Source organism: Brassica oleracea, chromosome C5 (genome assembly GCF_000695525.1).
Source record: "Brassica oleracea var. oleracea cultivar TO1000 chromosome C5, BOL, whole genome shotgun sequence".
Taxonomy (NCBI): domain Eukaryota; kingdom Viridiplantae; phylum Streptophyta; class Magnoliopsida; order Brassicales; family Brassicaceae; genus Brassica; species Brassica oleracea.
The window spans coordinates 20,703,598-20,722,016 of record NC_027752.1 but is presented as its reverse complement, the minus strand read 5'-3'; the positions used below and the strand labels follow the sequence as shown (position 1 = coordinate 20,722,016).

The following is an 18,419-nucleotide window of genomic DNA, read 5'->3' as shown; positions in this document are numbered from 1 at the left end:
ATTTATCATCAATATAATCTATTTTTGTCAATTTGAACATGATTAATTGTTGTTGTTCTAAAGAGTTTGTGCCGTAATTCTTTTTTTTCTCTGATGTTTTACTTACAAATACATTTTTTCTCTAATGTGATACATACAAATATGTGAGTTTAATGATCCACACAAACCTTCATTTAAGTAAAGATATTGACAATTTAGTAAAAAAAGAAAAATATATAAGTAACCTTCATCACATGAATAATTGACTCATCAATGCTTTAGAGAACAATGAATTGTTGATTTCTATAATATCAGTAGCGTCGCAATTTCAATCTAATGGATGTTTCATGTTACTTTAACCATCCCTGAAATAATATTTAGCGTTCTCTACGTCTAAAGAAAACTCGCAATCATTGTATAACAGTACTTACTCATTGTTTTGAAAATTTCCAGCCGTACCACCATCCATCCTCGGGATGACGGATTTATTGTTGTTTCGGTAATGCCGCATCTTGCAAAATCAGTCTTTCATAGTTGTTTCAGGGTTATATGAATTGTCCATTATTATCTTGCCGAGTTTATTAAGCTGCACGCGAATCTATGTTAATAATTTATTTTAATTTTATAATAATTTAAATTAATTAATATAATTGATTTATATACATTATAAAAATGTATGCAAAACATGATTTTATATTTTTCTATTTAAAATTTTATAGATTATACCTTTTAAATAATACTCTTCAGATTTTTTTTGTTCATATATGTATAAATTGTTTGATGTGTATTAGTTGCTACTACATTGTTATAAATATTTTTATTATATTTTCATCGATTTTCTATTTGAATGAAACAAATGATTAAACAAGGGGGATTTGCCAAATATGACTCAAAACTTGATTTTAAATATAAAATTATACCTAAACTTGAATCAAATGCAAACTAACCTAAAAGCCTTGTGAAATTACAGTCAGTCCCTTGTGACCAAACAAAAAAACAGAACTCATTTTTACGAATATAGCCCCGAAAAGTCGTCTGAAGTTTCGTCAGAGCTCTCTATCTCTAGCCGGACCTCCCTCACGCTCCCTCCTCTCTCTTGCTCGCCGTCTGGTCTTCTCTCTAGCCAGATTCTCTCTCTATTGTGCCTCTCTCTCTCTCGCCGGACCTCCCTCACTTGATAGCAATGAAAAGCATGGTCTCACGTCTCCAGATCTACGCCGCCCTTTGCCCAAGCTTGCTACCAATGAGACCAGAAGCTCAGTATCATGCATACTCTTCAACCGCTGCTGTAAGTGATTCTTATCTTCCATGTAAGTTGTCTAGGTATAACAAAATATTGACTTTTTAATTTTCTACTGGACGACTTACGTGTAAGTCGCCCAAGAAAAGTCAAATTTCTGACACAATCCGGTCAAATGCAAAACTAACCCGTTTACCCTAGAAGACTTACATGGAAGTCGTCTCCAATTTTTTTTTTAACAAACAAAGATGGACGACTTCCATGTAAGTCGTATATAAGAACACATTTAAAAGTCTATTGCAAAACTAACCTCTGCATTGACCAGAAGACTTCCATGTAAGTCGTCTACAGCCAGACGACTTATAGGTAAATCGTCACAGATCTGGGAAAAAAACTGATTTCATAGTTTCAACCAGTAAGATAACTTGTTTAACACACATAGGTCTTCTCCAAGCACCCAGAATCTCAAACAAAAGTGACCCACCAAGAATCGTAAGTTTCAATGGCTCTATGAACCATAAAAATTTTAGAATCAAAATCTTGGGTTTTTTTGGATGAATATGGAGAGAAAGTGAAAGAGATGTTGTTTTTAGTTCATAAGAATTGAGAAAGAAAGAGTGTAAATCGATTTTTAGGTGCATTAAGAGCTTCAAATTGGTTGTTCATAGTGGCTGGTGTATTGATGAGAATGACAATATTGTGAATACTTGAGGAAGTTGAGGGTGATAGAGTAAAATATGCATTTTCGAAAAGAAAAAAAAGTGATGACATTTTCATGAATAATCTGAACTTTAGGGGTGAAAGAAGCAAGTCAAAGTTCAAAAAAAAAAGGGTTAGTTTTGTGTTTGACTTCAAGTTTTGAGTTATATTTGCAAAAAAACTCATTAAACAATATGCATAATTTTTACTTTTTCTTTATATTAAGTAAAGTTTTACAATTTTTTCCGATCTGTTTCGCGAAGCTAAGCATGAATCTCACCGAATCTAAGAATGATATTTGATTTTTTTCAGATTTGTTTCGCGAAGAAGTCTTCTTGTCAATTTATAGATTAGTTTTGCAATTGCCTATTTTGTGTGTTTTCTTTCATAGAAGGTTAATTCATAGATTAGTTTTACAATTAACTTTTCTTTGTAACAAAAAAAATAGAGTAGAGTTCTCTAAAATTCTTTTCTGATAAACAAGTTAGTTTTTTAACTGAACGAAGTTTTGCAGAAAATTTTGACTTCTCCAAAAAAGACTTCTAGATAAGTTTTACATTCGCAAGTCTCCAAAATCTTGCAAGAAGTCTGCACATGTTAGTTTCACGATTGCCAACAAATAATAATACATTTAGTATTAAAATCAAATAATTAGAAGAAGTAGAAGTCTTCTTTAATTTTATTCTAAGATTTTCGTCAAATTTTCGATTTTCAAAGCATACTTCTACAGAATCTTTCCGTACAAGAATTATCTAAAAATCTTCTATGTGCAACATCGTTGAGTAGCATCTGCCTTTCTCGAACCCAGTTAGATTATGCAGTCAACTTAACTGGATCAGATCTACACCGCATCAACAGTAAGGCGTTGTTATTGGGCAAAGAGCAGATGCTGATTTCACATTTCTATCTTTGTAGTAATATATATTTTTATCTTGTCCATATGATTCTATTGATTACGATGAAGGGAACGAACCAGATTAGTTGTGAATGACATATTACAATTATGTAATATTGTTATAATAATAAATATCATTTCTTCTAACATTTTCTTTTGGTCGACAGTTTCATCTAATTATTTGCTTGTAACACAAATACTTTCAATCAGGAAATAAATATTTATTTAGATTGAATATTGTAGTGATACAAACTATACCAGTTCATATCTTTTATTATTTAGACATGGATTCTTTTATCAAAACAAGAATAGATAATATTAGTTTTAGTTCTTGTTGGAACATTTGTCTGAGCATGAATCCACACAGTCCGCAACATTGTCTACATCTGCTCATTCCACAAACAACAATAGCATTCATCAATTATATAATTTTCAACCAAAATCTATAATAGTAGATATTATGTTTTGACAACAAATTAAGATATTAAGTGCATTTATATACATGGTTATCTATTAATAAATATCTTATACAATAAAGTTGCCTTGTCTCTCTCTTTATGCATCCACATCATCGTTGACATAGGGGCATTTACTGCCACGTGGCAGCTTAACTTCGTTAGTACAAATAAACAGAATTGTGTTGTGTGTTATTTAATGGGCTTCTGTACCGTAAGTTCCATTTGATTGCATACACTGAGCCTTATATAACCAGTTATGACCCATTAATTTGTGATCCTTTATCAGACCTATTGCTTCCTGACGCAGAGATCTCCGCCTGAGCTCCGTACCTTTTGAACTTCCGATTTCATTTCACATTTGCCGGCGACCAGTTTCTGTGTATATATAGGCCGTCTGAGAAGCGTTGGTAAATCATGCTCTTCTTCCAGGTTAGTAGCTTACTTTCTTTCTCAAACAAAATCACAATTGCATTCCTCTAAGTTTAGACATATCTTGAAAGAAGCTTTATGAACCGAGTGTTTGATGTTACAAGAAGCAACCTGAGTTTTTGGTTTGATGATGCCCCTGTGTCTATCAGATTTTAGAGATGAAACTGTGTTCGTTGAAGTTGCAGAAACTATTCACCCAATCCCGACGGAGGGCTTCCGGTTCGGTAATTCCGACCAACTCATGCTCTTGCATAACACGAACACAGAATCGCAAGGTCCTTTTTTTATTTTCTAACCTTTTAACAAATTTATAGAGTTATTTAAAAGTTAAATCATGTAGGAAACTACCTGAAATTATAGTTTGTGGTGTTATATTTTGGTCAAGTCAGTTTGAGGTAAGAAATCGTCTCCGATAGAGCTTCATCGAGATACCTTGGAGATGTGTCGAAATGGAGATAACCGAGCTTGATGGCGTCGAGGACCGTCTGTGGAGATGCGGTGGTTCCGAAACCTATAACCGCATTAGGTGATGATCAGATCCGATTGGGAGGTTGGAGACTAGGACTGTGATCAGAGCCATTAATTGCAAAAAGGTTCAAAAAATTTGCGAAAGTTTTTTCCTATAGAATCGTTTGTCAATTTGCCCAAGCTATACTGAGTAGCCACCTTGACTGATGCTAATATTATTAATATACTCACTTCTACTTCTTTATTTTTTTTAAAGACTATGAATCGAATCTTCATGTCTGGTCTATGTTCAGTGTTTGCTTCAGTGTGATGCTGTGACAAATGTCGAGTCTTGCTACAGCTTGTGCTGCTGTGTCTTTCCTTTTCGATTCTTTTGATGAAGACTCTTCTGTTAAACCTACGGACTTTGGCCTCTCTGTTTTCTGCAAACCAGGTTTGATTTTTATTTCATATTCTTGCCTAATCTTAACCTGATTTTCTTGTCACTATTTTAGAGAAAATCTAGCTTGGTAAATGATGTTATGAGTATCTGGTTAGCTGCTTATTTAGTAACATGTATGTATTTCAGTTGTTTACATGTTCATTGTTTTCCAATGCCGTAATTCCAGATCGCCTTTTCGTTAAAGCAACCTCTGGAACTAAATTTTATTTCGACCATGAATTTGTTACAAGCCAAAGTTACCTCAAAAAGTAAGGTTTCTATCTTTTATTTGCTTTGTTAACACTTAACAAAAACGTATCAGTGATCTTCTGCAACCATTGGTATCACCGGGGTCTCTTCAAGTAAAGAAGGTTCCATTATACCAATTGTTAACAGGTCTCTTATATTTCAGAGAACATAAACCTAAAGGTTTCAAACACCATATGCAAACAGCCTTGGTTAACAAGTCTCTTATATCCACATGGTTAAAAAGTCTCTTATATCCACTTTATAGGAGTCTCATCGTTGAAAAATCACTGGATGTTTAACAGTCTTAGAGATGTATACAAAAAACTGGTGGCCAAAAAAGTGACAACCACAAAGGTTGCCGGTGTGAGAAGTTTTGTTTCAGTCTTTGTACATGAAAGGAGAACAACAATATAACAACAAAACTAGATTTCGTTTGCCTAAACGGTTTATTGTTGTTAGATCATCTGTGTAATCAGTGCTGTATCAGCTGTAAATATAATATTAAATTGTAATAGATAAATTGTTAAAACCAAAAGCTAACCAAAAAGATCTGCAAGACAAAACACTAATAAGTGATATATCGAGAGTGGACCAGTAGCCTTGACAACATGCACATCATTAATACTCAAATTAACAAACCTTAAATCACAACATATATACTAAGCTTCGTCTTCCTAGCCACTCTCATATCTATTGGACAATGTTGAAAAACAAACAAACCGAGTCGGAGAACAGAGCATAGTGAAATACTAAAAGTTAGAGAAGTTAGCTCTTTGTCAGATAACTTCCCCCCGATGCACTACAACTCAACCGTTTCTTATAAATAAACATAAACAACTAAGGTGGGGACGTTAGATGGCCATGGTTAAACAACAGCTACGTGAACTCAAGTGGCAACCACCCAAACAAGTTCAAAGTCATGTTGAAGTCATCGACAACTTAAATCCAACACACATTATAATCAACAACAATCCGCGCGAAGCGCGGACAAACCACTAGTCTTTTCATATAATAGAAAGAAAAAAACTTACTCAACCTTCTGAGAAAAGAAAGAGAAGCACAATGATGAGTAGCACAACCAAGTTTGCAAAAATAATCAATATGATCGATTTTTTTTGGAAAAATCATCTGAGAAGGAGGAGGAATATTTGATGTTGGAGGAGCAAGACAAGTAAAGAGACAAGTGAATGGACACAACAATAATTTTGGGAACTGTTTCTCAATGGCACAACCATTAATACAACCTGGATAACAAGTTCTAAAAGAGAGTGTGTCTTGAGCTTGTGTCTGAACCACAAAGTTCTCCATTACCATCACTACCATCATTGTAATGAATATTATGTTCACTCTTTTGCTTCCCATTTTCTTTTACTTTTTTTTTTGGTTCGAAGAGATGATTATTTATAAAATGTGTGGTATTTTGTTTGTTGATCGTGGATGTTGTTGCCTTATGTTGTTAATGTTTGTTTATATAGAGATTGTAGAACCATCTGTATCTGAACTATAGACAGAAAATAAAGAAAAAGATCTTTTGTAATAGTTAACATTTATATGGTCAAAACGTTATTACATATTAGGTGTAATTATGGAGCAGATTACATGATAAACTTATCTTTTTATTTTATTTGTTTCTGGTTAGTTGATTATATCATTCTGTTTGTGAGGTAAAAGTTTTCATTAATGTAAATATGTGCAAGATATTTTCAGATATACATCTACTTAGATACATGAATCTATTTTTTTCTTGTTCTTACGTCTAACGCATTTCTTGTTGTTACATCTAATGCGTCTGTATAAAAGTGTTTAAAAAAATGTGTATTAATGTGTATAAATTCAGTCGTTTTACAATAGAATAGTAATAGTATAATTTCTTACGAGAAAAATGTGAAGCTAAGTTATATTTTATTATATTCTACAACCTCTCACTAAATTAATAATGATTTACGAGCATGATTTCCATATTGTGCCATACATATTTTGAACTAAAAATTGTAAGTTGCATGCTAAAAAAAATATATGTATTTAAATTTTGAGATCTAAAATTATCAAAATTCTTAAAACTTAGTATATTACTGCTGTTATAACTTATTTCCGAATAAGTTTTGACCAAATTAAAATTATATGCCTGAATATGTTCCGGTTTACAATTTTATTCACTGATTTTGTTTTGTAACAGAAGATGAAAAAAACATCGAATACAACAACAAAAAAATAATTTCTTGAACTAGATATACTAAATACTATATAAAAATCAATGCTTAAGGTAATTGTGAGATTGGCAACTGATGAATAAATTACATCAAAGTCGTAAAAAGTGATCGGAATGCAAAGTATTGGATCTATATATGAACATCAAAACCAGACTATAAATTACAACAAAGTAGTAAAAAGTTAATGGAAATGCAAATTATTGGAACATATATAAGAGACTATGTTACATTTCCATTCAGGCCTACCACTGCAAGCTATCGGGATATAAGATTACGTAGATGAGTGCGTACTCTACAAGAAAAACAACTAAACTTAACGTACATTACACATTCACTCACTGTTTTGAAACCCGACCCGGACCCGCAGTTGAACCGGTAAAACTAGTGATCCAGAATAAATCCGGTTTGAGTTTTGCGAAAAACACAATATTTAAAAACCCAATAAAACTCGCAAAAACTCACTAAAATCCAAAACTCAATTACTAGTTGAACCACTGGTTGAACCAATTGATAATTTCTACTCCTTTTTTTAGTTTTTAACTATACATTTAGAATTTGTTTTGTATTCTAAATTTATGTTAGGTTTTTAGTTTTTTTTTGTTATCGACAATTTGTTACAATGATGTTTTACTTTTGGTTTATTTAGATTTGAAGTTTAATTTTATTATTCACATTAAACATTTAGATATTTATGAAATTTAAGTCTTGATATTTTTGTTAGATGCCATAACTCTTAACTTGTTAAAAAAAACTAAATAGTCTAAATTATCTTTTTAATATTTTGTATGTCAAACGGAAATAAAAATATAGAAACTAAAGGTAAGTATTATCTAAATTTTTTTGAAACATAAAATATATACATATCCAAAATATTATTTTATGTTTTAAAAATATTTAGAAAATAGTTATTTTAGTTTTATATTTTCATTTTCATAGCTAATATATTATTGTATAATAAAATTATTTAAATTACTAACCGTTGGTTGATCCAATAACCCGGTGATCCGGTAAGTTGTCCGGTTCTGTGTCCGGGTCGGGTTTCAAAACATCGATTATTCACTCCACCGTTACTGGAGCGAAAAGAGCTGATGTTAAATATAGTTAGTGTCCATGAATAATTGTATCACTACCTGTCTTAAAACCAAATAGGCTTGTGTTTTACACATTAACTAGGTAGAGATTTGAGCAAGGTGAGATTAATATTATATTTATAAAAACATATCTTTCTTTAATAATAGTTTCTAAATTTACAATATAAAACTTTAAATATTAAAACTAAATTACATGGAATAATATGTAAAACAATCAAATATGATACAGGCTAATTAATGATTGGGATGAACTGCATATATAGGCTGATGTTTATATAGAACCAATGGTGTCGAAAAAAAAATATATATATATATATATAGAAGAACCAATTAGTAGAACCATTAATGCAAAAAAAAAAATTGCTATAAAATTGGGTATATATGACACCAAATAAATAAAATCTTTATAATTGCGGAAATTTGTTCTAATTTACATGCCTGGCTATAACTTTCCTTTAATATTTCAAAGAAATTTTAAAAGCAAATAAGTCTTATAGAGTCCTGTCATACATATGCACTATGTGTTTGAAATATTATGGAAGAACTTTTGATCTCCAGTTTACGACTCTGAAGCCAATAATCTATAAATTAATATCTTAGTTCCGTCATTCCCTTTTTTAGAAAACACATAATTTAAATTACAAAGCAAGCATTCGTGTTAACCAATCACATAATAAATAACTGAAATTTTCAAACTAAATGAGAATCCCATTTAATGGAGTACATAATAAGTAAAAACTTTTATGGGAACTAATCTTAAACTGTATAGCTTATTAGGAATATCAAAATTTTGAATACAATAGGTATTCCCATTTATGACCAAAATTTCGGTTGATCAAGCATATCAATTTTATATGTTTATCCTAATCTTAAGACTTGCGTGAACACTGAATGTAGCCTAATTTCTTTAGAGCATGAGTACAATGCAAGCAAAAATAAAGAGAAATCATTTTCATTTACTAAAATTACGTTTTTGTCATCGTTTGTCTAAAACGGTAACAGTTAATGTCTTGACTTTGATCTTATCAGTTTGATATTTGCATACACTGCTTGTGTTAATACTGAAAACTGCATCATATAAATTTTATAAATTGTATCAAAGCATTAACAGCAAAGGGGAATAGTGCGGCCTGATTTTTAAAGAATTGGCGGCAATATATAAAATTCTTAGCAAATTCGTATCTTCAAATTTGTTTAAAAAATACCCAGAACATAGAATATAAATAATTATTTGATAGTTCTTGGCTTCTCCTTTAAAAAAATACCCAGAATTGTTCTAAGTAGACTGCTCAGATACTTAGAATTTGGTATCATGTTTCACCTTAATACCGTCCCTTGCAGTGTTTCTCTTCTGATTTTCCTCGCATCGTAATACCCTGGTTTCCGATTTCGTGAGCATCACGTCAACGAAACTACATTAACAATTCTACTCCCCTCTAATAGGGTGCTGTACCATCCTTACCGGTCTTTGCTGTCATGATGTACCGGGAAAGGAATGATCGATCCAGAGCCGGGAGCTCTCGACAGGACCGCAGACGCAGTCAAGACAAGGAAGAGATCATAAAAGTTCCAGAATTCGACTACACAGACCTTGTCAAAAAGTATAAACTGTCCCTTGTTGGGAGGATGTTCCATCGAGATGGTAGAAGTGTTGATGCTTTAATCAAACACATGCCGAAACGAAGTATCTGGAATGTGGAAGGCAGAGTACGGGGAACAAACCTTGGGAATAATAAATTCCAATTTGATTTCGACAAGGAGGAGGATCTCCAAAAAGTTCTTCTTCGTAGACCAGGTCACTTTAACAAGTGGACCTTTTCCTTAGAAAGATGGATACCAACGATAAAGGAGGACTATCCAAACTCGTTACTCTTGTGGGTAACTATCACCGGAGTACCGACGCATTACAAGAAAGATGAACCATACAGAAGCATTGGTAGTGCTTTGGGAGAGGTAGACACGGTGGATGTTGAAAAGGGAAGGGTTAGAGTTGTTGTTAATGCTGATGAACCCTTGCAATTCGAAAGGAAAGCTGGATATGCGAACGGTGATGTCATCAAAGTATCTTTGATTTATGAAGAGCTACACCGCTACTGTTTTACCTGCAAAAGAATTTCACATGAAGAAGGTACGTGCCCTGAGCTGACTCCAGAACAGAGAGAAGCCAATCACATTGCCCGTTTGGAAAGTAAAGAGAAAGAGGAGCTGGCTGCCAGAGAGGCTTTCTCTGCACCAGTTAGAGGTCGCGAACTGCATAGGGGCTTCGAGAGCCACGCAAGGACCATCGATACCCATCCAAGACTCCCCCGTGATGTGGACACTGATAGGAGACGTCAGGAACAACCACAAAGAAGAGAGGAGAGAACCAGATATGGACAAGCTCAGAGAAAAGAGCATGGTGATCTAAGATCAAAGATTTTAAGAAAAAGAGAAGATCTCGCAAAGAATGTTTGGAATAGAATTGATCATAGCTTTGAAGAAAGAAATCCCTGAGATCGGGAGAGATATCATCCCTACAGAAGGGATAGACATGAGGAGTCGAAATATAGCAGCAGAGACTTTGAAAATCGATCCATGAGAGGCCGTCATGGCGATTTGGCCTCCTCCTCTAGTTGGAGAGTACTTTAGTCCAGAAAGCAGGGGTCGAAACCAGGTGCAAACGAACAAAGATCAGCAATATATGCGCAGCAAAGTGGATCTTCCATCAAAATCAACCAGGAACTCACCAGACTCCCAAAGGACTATCTCTGAAACTCATAGATATAACAGAGGGGATGGCGCAGGAAGAAGACAACACTCGCCTAGACTGCAGCCGCGAATGGAATGGCGACCGACTCGAGAGCCAGAGAAAAGGGGAGATGAACAGAGGGCTCCCTCTCCTAACCGAAGGAATGAGAGAGAGGCGGTAAGGGATACTGAACATGAAAGTAGACGAAAGCTTAAGGGGAAGGTAACTGCAGAGAACACAAGTGAAAAAGAAACAAACTTAACTCCAATTCGCGAGGCAAGTGGAATCCTGAAGATTTTTGACCCAGTTCAAACTAAGCTCCCTGTTAATCAGGCGATCATGGAGAAAGAAAAGGAAATGGTGACCTCTCCAGAAAGAGTGATATCACTGCGAAGCTCTGTTGAGACTGGTGCTCCGTCCCTTAACAGGCCAAGTCTAGAAGAACTGTATAAGCCAGCGGATGACGAGCAGGACATGACAGAGGAGGAGCTGAAAGAATTTGATGAACATTATGCCAGCGTGCAACTCGAGATGGATGAGGACATGATGGACAACGATGACCTGCTTGATGAAACTATGGTGGAAGAGACGATGGTTCCAGAGTCACAAACCGCAGGTATACAAAATTTGGAGCTTCAAAACGAAGACAGAAGAATCCTAGGAGGAGAGGGAAAAGGAAAAGGAGAACAATGCAGAGACAGCCTACCTACTAGACGAGAGTCGGAACAGGGCAAGAGGCTGCATAAGAACCTCCTTCCCCCGACAAATTCTAATAAGCGCAGGGGTACGCGAAGCCCAGACACAAAAGGTTTAGCTGCATCCAAGAAGCTTGCGAATAGAGGTTGAGCATCAACAAAAAGCAAGCAGGCAAAACAGGGGCGTCTCTTCGCGACGAAAGCCCCAGGCTCGACGGTGGTCCCTCGCATTGAGGTGTATCCTTCGGTTACCAAAGGCCGAAAATCTACTGCTGCATCAGGTTCAGTGGGGTCCCAGAAACCACCCAGTACTCAGATATGAGTGCAATCGCCTGGAACGATCAGGGGGCCGGAGCCTACCTGACCAAGCAACATCTCCGGGAGTTGCATCGTTGCTTTAAACCTAGTTTTCTTTTTCTTTCAGAAACTAAAAACAATTTTTCTTTTATGCAAGACTTTAAGTTTGAATTTGGTTATGATAATTTGTTCACCGTGGACCCTGTTGGTAGGGGCGGTGGACTTGCTTTGTTTTACATGGAGGATTCTGCGGTGGATATTAGTTTCTCTAATGATCGTATGATTGATATTAAAGCGCAGATAGACGGACATGAAGTGTTTATCACGTTTATGTATGGAGATCCAGTGGTGGAATACCGTGCGAATGTATGGGAAACGCTGTTGCGGATGAGTGCAAACAGGACAAGGGCATGGCTCTTGATGGGGGAGACGAGTGCAATGTAGACTGGACAGAGCAATCGGAAACGAAGACTGACATAATCTATTTTCCCACACTTATGTGGAGTATTTGTTGCGCTGGGGATCGGACCACCGGCCCATCTTGGCGAGGTTTCAAAACAGAGAAGTTCGAGGAAGAAGGAACTTTCGTTTCGACCGGAACTGGTTTGGTAAGGAAGGCTTCATCGATACCGTTAAGGGAGAATGAGAGGCCCTAAAGATGTAACCTGACCTGGAGCTTTACGATAAAATCTGTAGGACTCGCAGGTCCATCTCAAGGTGGAAGAAACGGAACCCCACTAACAGCGCAAAGCTTATTGAAAGCTTAAAACAAAAACTGGATCAAGTGCAGAATGACGAGATGATCTCTAGCGAAGAAGAACTAGAATTGAGGAGCTTATAGGGAAGATGAGCTTTATTGGAAGCAAAAATGCCGAGTTCTATGGCTGCGAGGGGGAGACAGGAACACCAAGTACTTCCACGCGAAGACCAAACAACGACGAGCACGCAACAGAATAACCCGCCTGAGAAACTCGATGAATCAATGGGTGTACAAAGAGGACGACATAGAGGCGGTCGCTGTTGACTATTTCCAGAATTTGTTCACTACGACTAACCCAGACACCATTGAAGAATCCCTCCGGTTTATTACCGCGACAGTTTCAGAGGACATGAATCGGAATCTACTTCGTATCCCTCAAGATGAGGAGATTAAAAATGCTACTTTTGCGATTAACCCGGAAAAGGCGCCTGGTCCAGACGGTATGACTAGCCTTTTTTACCAACGCTTTTGGAGCTCAGTGGGGAAGGATGTCTGCAGTATGATCAGGGGTTTCTTTGATACGGGGGAGCTTGATGAGAGATTAAACAAGACTAATATATGTCTGATACCAAAAACTGAAAGACCGGCGGCGATGATTGAATTTTGGCCGATCAGTCTCTGCAATGTGGGATATAAGATCATCTCAAAAATCTTATCGTCTAGACTGAAAAGCATCCTGCCGAAGATCATCTCGGAGACGCAATCTGCGTTCGTGGCAGAGAGGCTCATCACTTATAATATCCTTGTGGCCCGAGAAATGTTTCACGCGCTTCGTACAAATCCTAGCTGCAAAGGGAAGTTCGTGGCGATTAAAACCGATATGAGTAAGATAATATCCTTGTGGCCCAAGAAATGTTTCCCGCGCTTCGTTCAAATCCTAGCTGCAAAGGGAAGTTCGTGGCGATCAAAACCGATATGAGTAAAGCATACGATCGCGTAGAATGAAGTTTTATGGAAGCCCTACTTCTAAAATTTGGTTTCGATCATATATGGGTGGCAAGGATAATGAAATGCATTACCTCTGTCTCGTATCAAGTCTTGATAAACGGAGAGGCTAAAGGGACTATCATGCCGTCACGGGGTCTCCGGCAGGGTGATCCGCTGTTGCCGTTTCTGTTTATTCTATGCACGGAAGTTCTGATCTCGCATATAAAACAGGCGGAGAAAGACCAAAAGATCACGGGTATTAAGATTGCGAGAGGAAGTCCCGTCATTTCCCACTTACTCTTTGCAAAGCAGAGCAATCTCAATGCAAGGAACTGGTTCGAATCATTGACGTCTATGGGAAAGCCTCAGGACAACAACTGAATAATTCAAAATCTTCAGTTCTGTTCGATTCTAAGGTCATAGCGTCCAAAAAAACCGATCTGAAAAGATCACTTAATATAAACAATGAAGGAGGGATGGGAATGTATCTGGGAATGCCGGAAAAGATTTGTGGATCAAAGAAACAAGTTTTTTCTTTCGTTCAAGAGAGAGGATGAATGTCAAAATCAACTCTTGGTCAGGTAAACTTTTATCAAAGGGTGGTAAAGAGGTGAAAATTAAATCAGTAGCCCAGTCAGTACCGACGTATGTGATGTCATGTTACTTGATACCAATAGATATCTGTAACAAACTTTCCGCCGCAGTGGCGCGTTTCTGGTGGAGTACAAGCAACAACAACCGGGGGATGCATTGGGTGGCATGGGACAAAATTTGTGTACCAGTAGAAGAAGGTAGGCCTGGGCGTTCGGGTACCCGTTGGCATTCGGATCGGTTTTTTCGGGTTATCGGATTTTCGGGTATACGCTTCTAGGTCCCATACTAAAATTTTATTAGTACGGGTCGGGTTCGGATAATAACACTTCGGGTTCGGTTCAAAATTGTATTGCATCATAAAACCCATAAAGTAATCATATATCGTACGGATTCGGGTTATATCGGTTCGGTTCGGATATAACTAAAGTAAAAAATAAAATTTTTGAAGTAAAACATAAAGAAAAACATCTATTAAATAAAAATTAATCTATTATCCGTTCGGGTTCGGTTAATAACACTCCGGGTTCGGATATTTTTTGTACCACCCTACAAAACCCGTTCGGGTATTTTTACGTTTCGGGTCGGATAACGGGTCGAATTTTTCGGTTCGATTCGGATTTCGGGTTCCGGATTTTATGCCCATGCCTAGAAGAAGGAGGTTTGGGTTTCCGAGACTTCTGTGATTTCAATCTGGCCTTTCTCGCTAAATAAGTCTGGCGTCTGCTCACAAACCCCGACTCCCTTTTAGCAAGAGTGCTAAAAGGTAGATATTACAGACACTCGAATCCGCTTGTAACAGGAAAAGCAAATTCCCCATCTTTTGGGTGGAACAGCTTGATGGCAGCAAAACCAATCCTCATCGGTGGAATTAAGAGGACGATTGGAACAGGGGCAGACACGAAAGTTTGGGAAGATGCATGGATCCCCACAGAGCCTGCCCGTGCGGCGAAACCAAAGGCAGTGATCCCAGATACAGACCTCAAAGTCTATCATCTTATTGATGTCGACAAGGAAGAATGGAATATTGGAGTTATAAACGAATTTAGTGCCGCTGAAGATGTTCCCCGTATTTTAACGCTTAGGATCAGCAAAACGGGACGCAGAGATGGCTATAGTTGGAAACACACAAAGTCGGGATGTTATACGGTGAAGTCTGGATATGCCATTGCAGTCGATCAACGAAAGAAGCTGCGCGGGGACATGAGCTTTGGACCGAGCTGCAATAGTTTAAAAAAGAAGGTTTGGAGACTCAAAGCTCCGCGGAAAATCAAGCATTTTCTTTGGCAAGCTTTGTCTGGATTTGTAGCCGCAGCGAGCAAGCTAAAAGAGAGACATTGTGGAAACGACTCGGTCTGTCAACGGTGCGGTGCGGAGAGTGAAACAATTAATCATATCATTTTTGAGTGCCCGCCGGCAGTCCAATGTTTGGCGCTATCGACAGTTCCAACATCTCCGGGGGTATTCCCGAGTTCCTCCATTTTTGTCAATTTTGATATGCTTCTCCATATGCAAAAAGACCCTATCAGCGCAGAGAGCACGTCCTTCTTCCCATGGCTGATCTGGTACGTATGAAAGGCGCGAAACGATAAATGTTTTAATAACAAGGATACATCGCCTTTAGATACTCTGCAACTTGCGGCCTTGGAAGCTACAACATGGAAACTAGCACAACTCTTGCAGGACAGCGTGAAAGAAGACGATGGGAATGAGAGGAGAGCAGAAGTGGAAGAGCAGGAAACGTTGGGACGATGGAGATGTCAACTCGATGCGTCTTGGGTTCTAGAGGAAACTGGAGTGGGTCTGAGCTTTATTGTGTTTGATGGCAACATGGAGGTAATGCGGGGGCAAAGGAAACACACCAACGTCCCATCTCCACTACATGCAGAGGCGGAGAGCTTAGTTTGGGCTATGGAGGAGCTTAATAGTCGCGGGTTCCAACAGGTGCGCTTGGAATCGGACTGTCAACAGCTGGTACACATCATCAACTCTGCTAAAAAATGGCCAGCACTGGATCCAGAGCTTGATGCCATTGAAACACTGAGAACATCTTTTACTTCTTTTTCATTGAGCTTTATATCACGTTCTTTGAATTTCCGTGCGGACGCTCTTGCGAAAGAGGCCCGATCACGTGACTTACACTACACGTTTGTTGACATTTTGGTTCCTGTTCCACTAGCTCATGAGGCTAGTACGATAGGACCGGTTTAAGTTTGAAATAAAGCTTTGGATGACAAAAAAAAAAAGTTTCACCTTAATACCAGAAACCGATGAACATTCCTAGAGCTCATTGTTGTGTTACCTGAAAAACAAACACATGGGTTGACTCTAACTGTACTATTTGCCTCTCTTCACCTCAAAGATGAACATTCCTAGAGTTCATCGTCAATCCATCTTTTTCTCTAGCTATATCTGATCCTCAAAATCTCAAACCTAAAGTCAAGGTCTCAAACCTAACTACTCCAAATCGTTAGAGTCTCACCATTCACTGGATAAGCCGCCATTGTTGATAATCCGTTTTGCCAAATACAGACTCAACGATATTAAAAAGCTTAATGACAATGGTGGCAACACCTCTAAAGAAGACAACACCTTTCACAGGTTTAACTCATGCAAGCACTATTATAATTTGGTATTATTTGAGTCTCACCATTCACTGGATAAGCCACCTTCCACTTATGACTATAATGGTTCAAAGTATTATTAAAATATCAGATTTAACTAACAGTGATTCTCCTTTTTAGTTATTGTTCTATGTAGGCTGATGTATATAGGCTGATGACGAGGACATATATGAAAGGTTAAGGTCATACCTATTGTTTGCATGTAATGGAAAGCATGATTATAATAAGGTGTAGAAGACCTCGCATTAAATAAAGTTAAACCATACAAAACTACATGAGTCGTCAAATTATTCAAGAAGTCAGTCACTACAATGGCATCCTTAGTAAATAGTCTAGTTATGGAAAGGTTAAGGTTAAAAGAGACTGAAAAAAATTCTCACGATGACACATAAGCAAAATGACACAAATGTAAATAATTTACATTTTAAAAGTTACTCTTCTATTTTGCTTCTCCTTTAATAATATGGGGATAATGTTGATGTTAAAACACATCAAACTCATATATTTACAAAAACATTTAAAATGATAATTTTGAAAACTTAAGTTATTAATTTTTAGATAATATTATAAAATTTTGATTTTTTTTTTATTTTTTTAAAAATTTTAATGGTAAAACTCCTCAACTATGTTTCATTAATGTATAAACCCCTAAACTAAAGATTTGCCGGTAATATTGGTAATTATGACCTGTTAGGATTTAATTCATTAAATAGAATTAGTTTGTGAGTTTTTTCGTTAAATATTTAGTTGGAGGTTTTTACCCAAAACAAAATTAGTTGAAGAGTTTTAACGTTAAAAATCTTTACAAATATATAAGATTGCCACAGTAATATTAAATGTCCTTCTTTTTATCATTTTGTTTTTGGTTGGTCCACAATTTCATCTGTTGATTTGCTTATAGCACAATATTTTGATTGAATATTGTAGTGATACAAACTACACTAGTTCATATGTTATGATACTTAAACATCATTTTTTTTTATCATAAAATAACATGTAATAAATTTGCTTCTAGTTCTTGTTGGAGCACCTGTCTGAGCATGAATCGACACAGTCCACAACTTTTTCTACATCTGATCATTCCACGAACAACAGAGAAAAAACATCAACTAAATAAAATAAGATCTATAATAGTAAATATTATATATGACAAAAAGAAAGATATATATATAGTTATCGATTGATAAGATATTTTCATATAATCAAGAATGAAAATGTGTTTGTGCTAACCAAACAATATATCTTTCTTAGAAATAATAAAGAAACTTACTGGGATTTTGGAGAGAAGAAAGAGGAAGACAATGATGAGTAGCACAACCAAGTTTACAGTAAAAATCATTATGATCAATTTTTTCGTTTGCCGAAATCATTTGAGAAGGAGGAGAAACAATATTTGATGTTGGAGGAGGAAGACAAGTCATGAAACAAGTGAATGGACACATCAAACCAGTTGGAAACTTCTTCTCAATGGCACAACTCACAATACAACCTGGGAAACAACTTCTAAAAGGATAAGCTTGAGCTTGAGCTTCTGTTTGAACGACAAAGTTCACAATGACTATAATGAACATTATAGTTACTCTTTTGCTTTCCATTTTTTTTTTAGTTTGAAAAGATGATTACAAAATTGGAGGTAACTTAATTTTTTGTTAATCGTG

At 36.5% G+C, this 18,419-nt stretch overlaps 1 protein-coding gene across 1 annotated transcript; it reads right to left on the bottom strand.

Annotated features, from left to right (window-relative positions):
- Positions 1 to 17,641: 17,641 nt before the first annotated feature.
- Positions 17,642 to 18,332, bottom strand: LOC106344746 (thionin-like protein 2). Its single transcript, XM_013784060.1, has 2 exons — positions 18,032 to 18,332; positions 17,642 to 17,834 (listed from the first exon to the last, which is right to left on the bottom strand). Exons 1-2 carry the CDS (start codon positions 18,330 to 18,332, stop codon positions 17,773 to 17,775), a joined length of 363 nt encoding a protein of 120 aa, XP_013639514.1. The 3' UTR covers positions 17,642 to 17,772.
- Between the last annotated feature and the right edge of the window lie 87 nt (positions 18,333 to 18,419).

What these genes read in the sequence shown, in the direction of transcription:
- LOC106344746 (XM_013784060.1), bottom strand. Translation starts at nt 18,332, where the DNA reads ATGTTCATTATAGTCATTGTGAACTTTGTCGTTCAAACAGAAGCTCAA. An exon ending in TTCTTCTCTCCAAAATCCCA is followed by an intron (nt 17,835 to 18,031) that starts GTAAGTTTCTTT and finishes TGGAATGATCAG; the next exon opens with ATGTAGAAAAAGTTGTGGAC.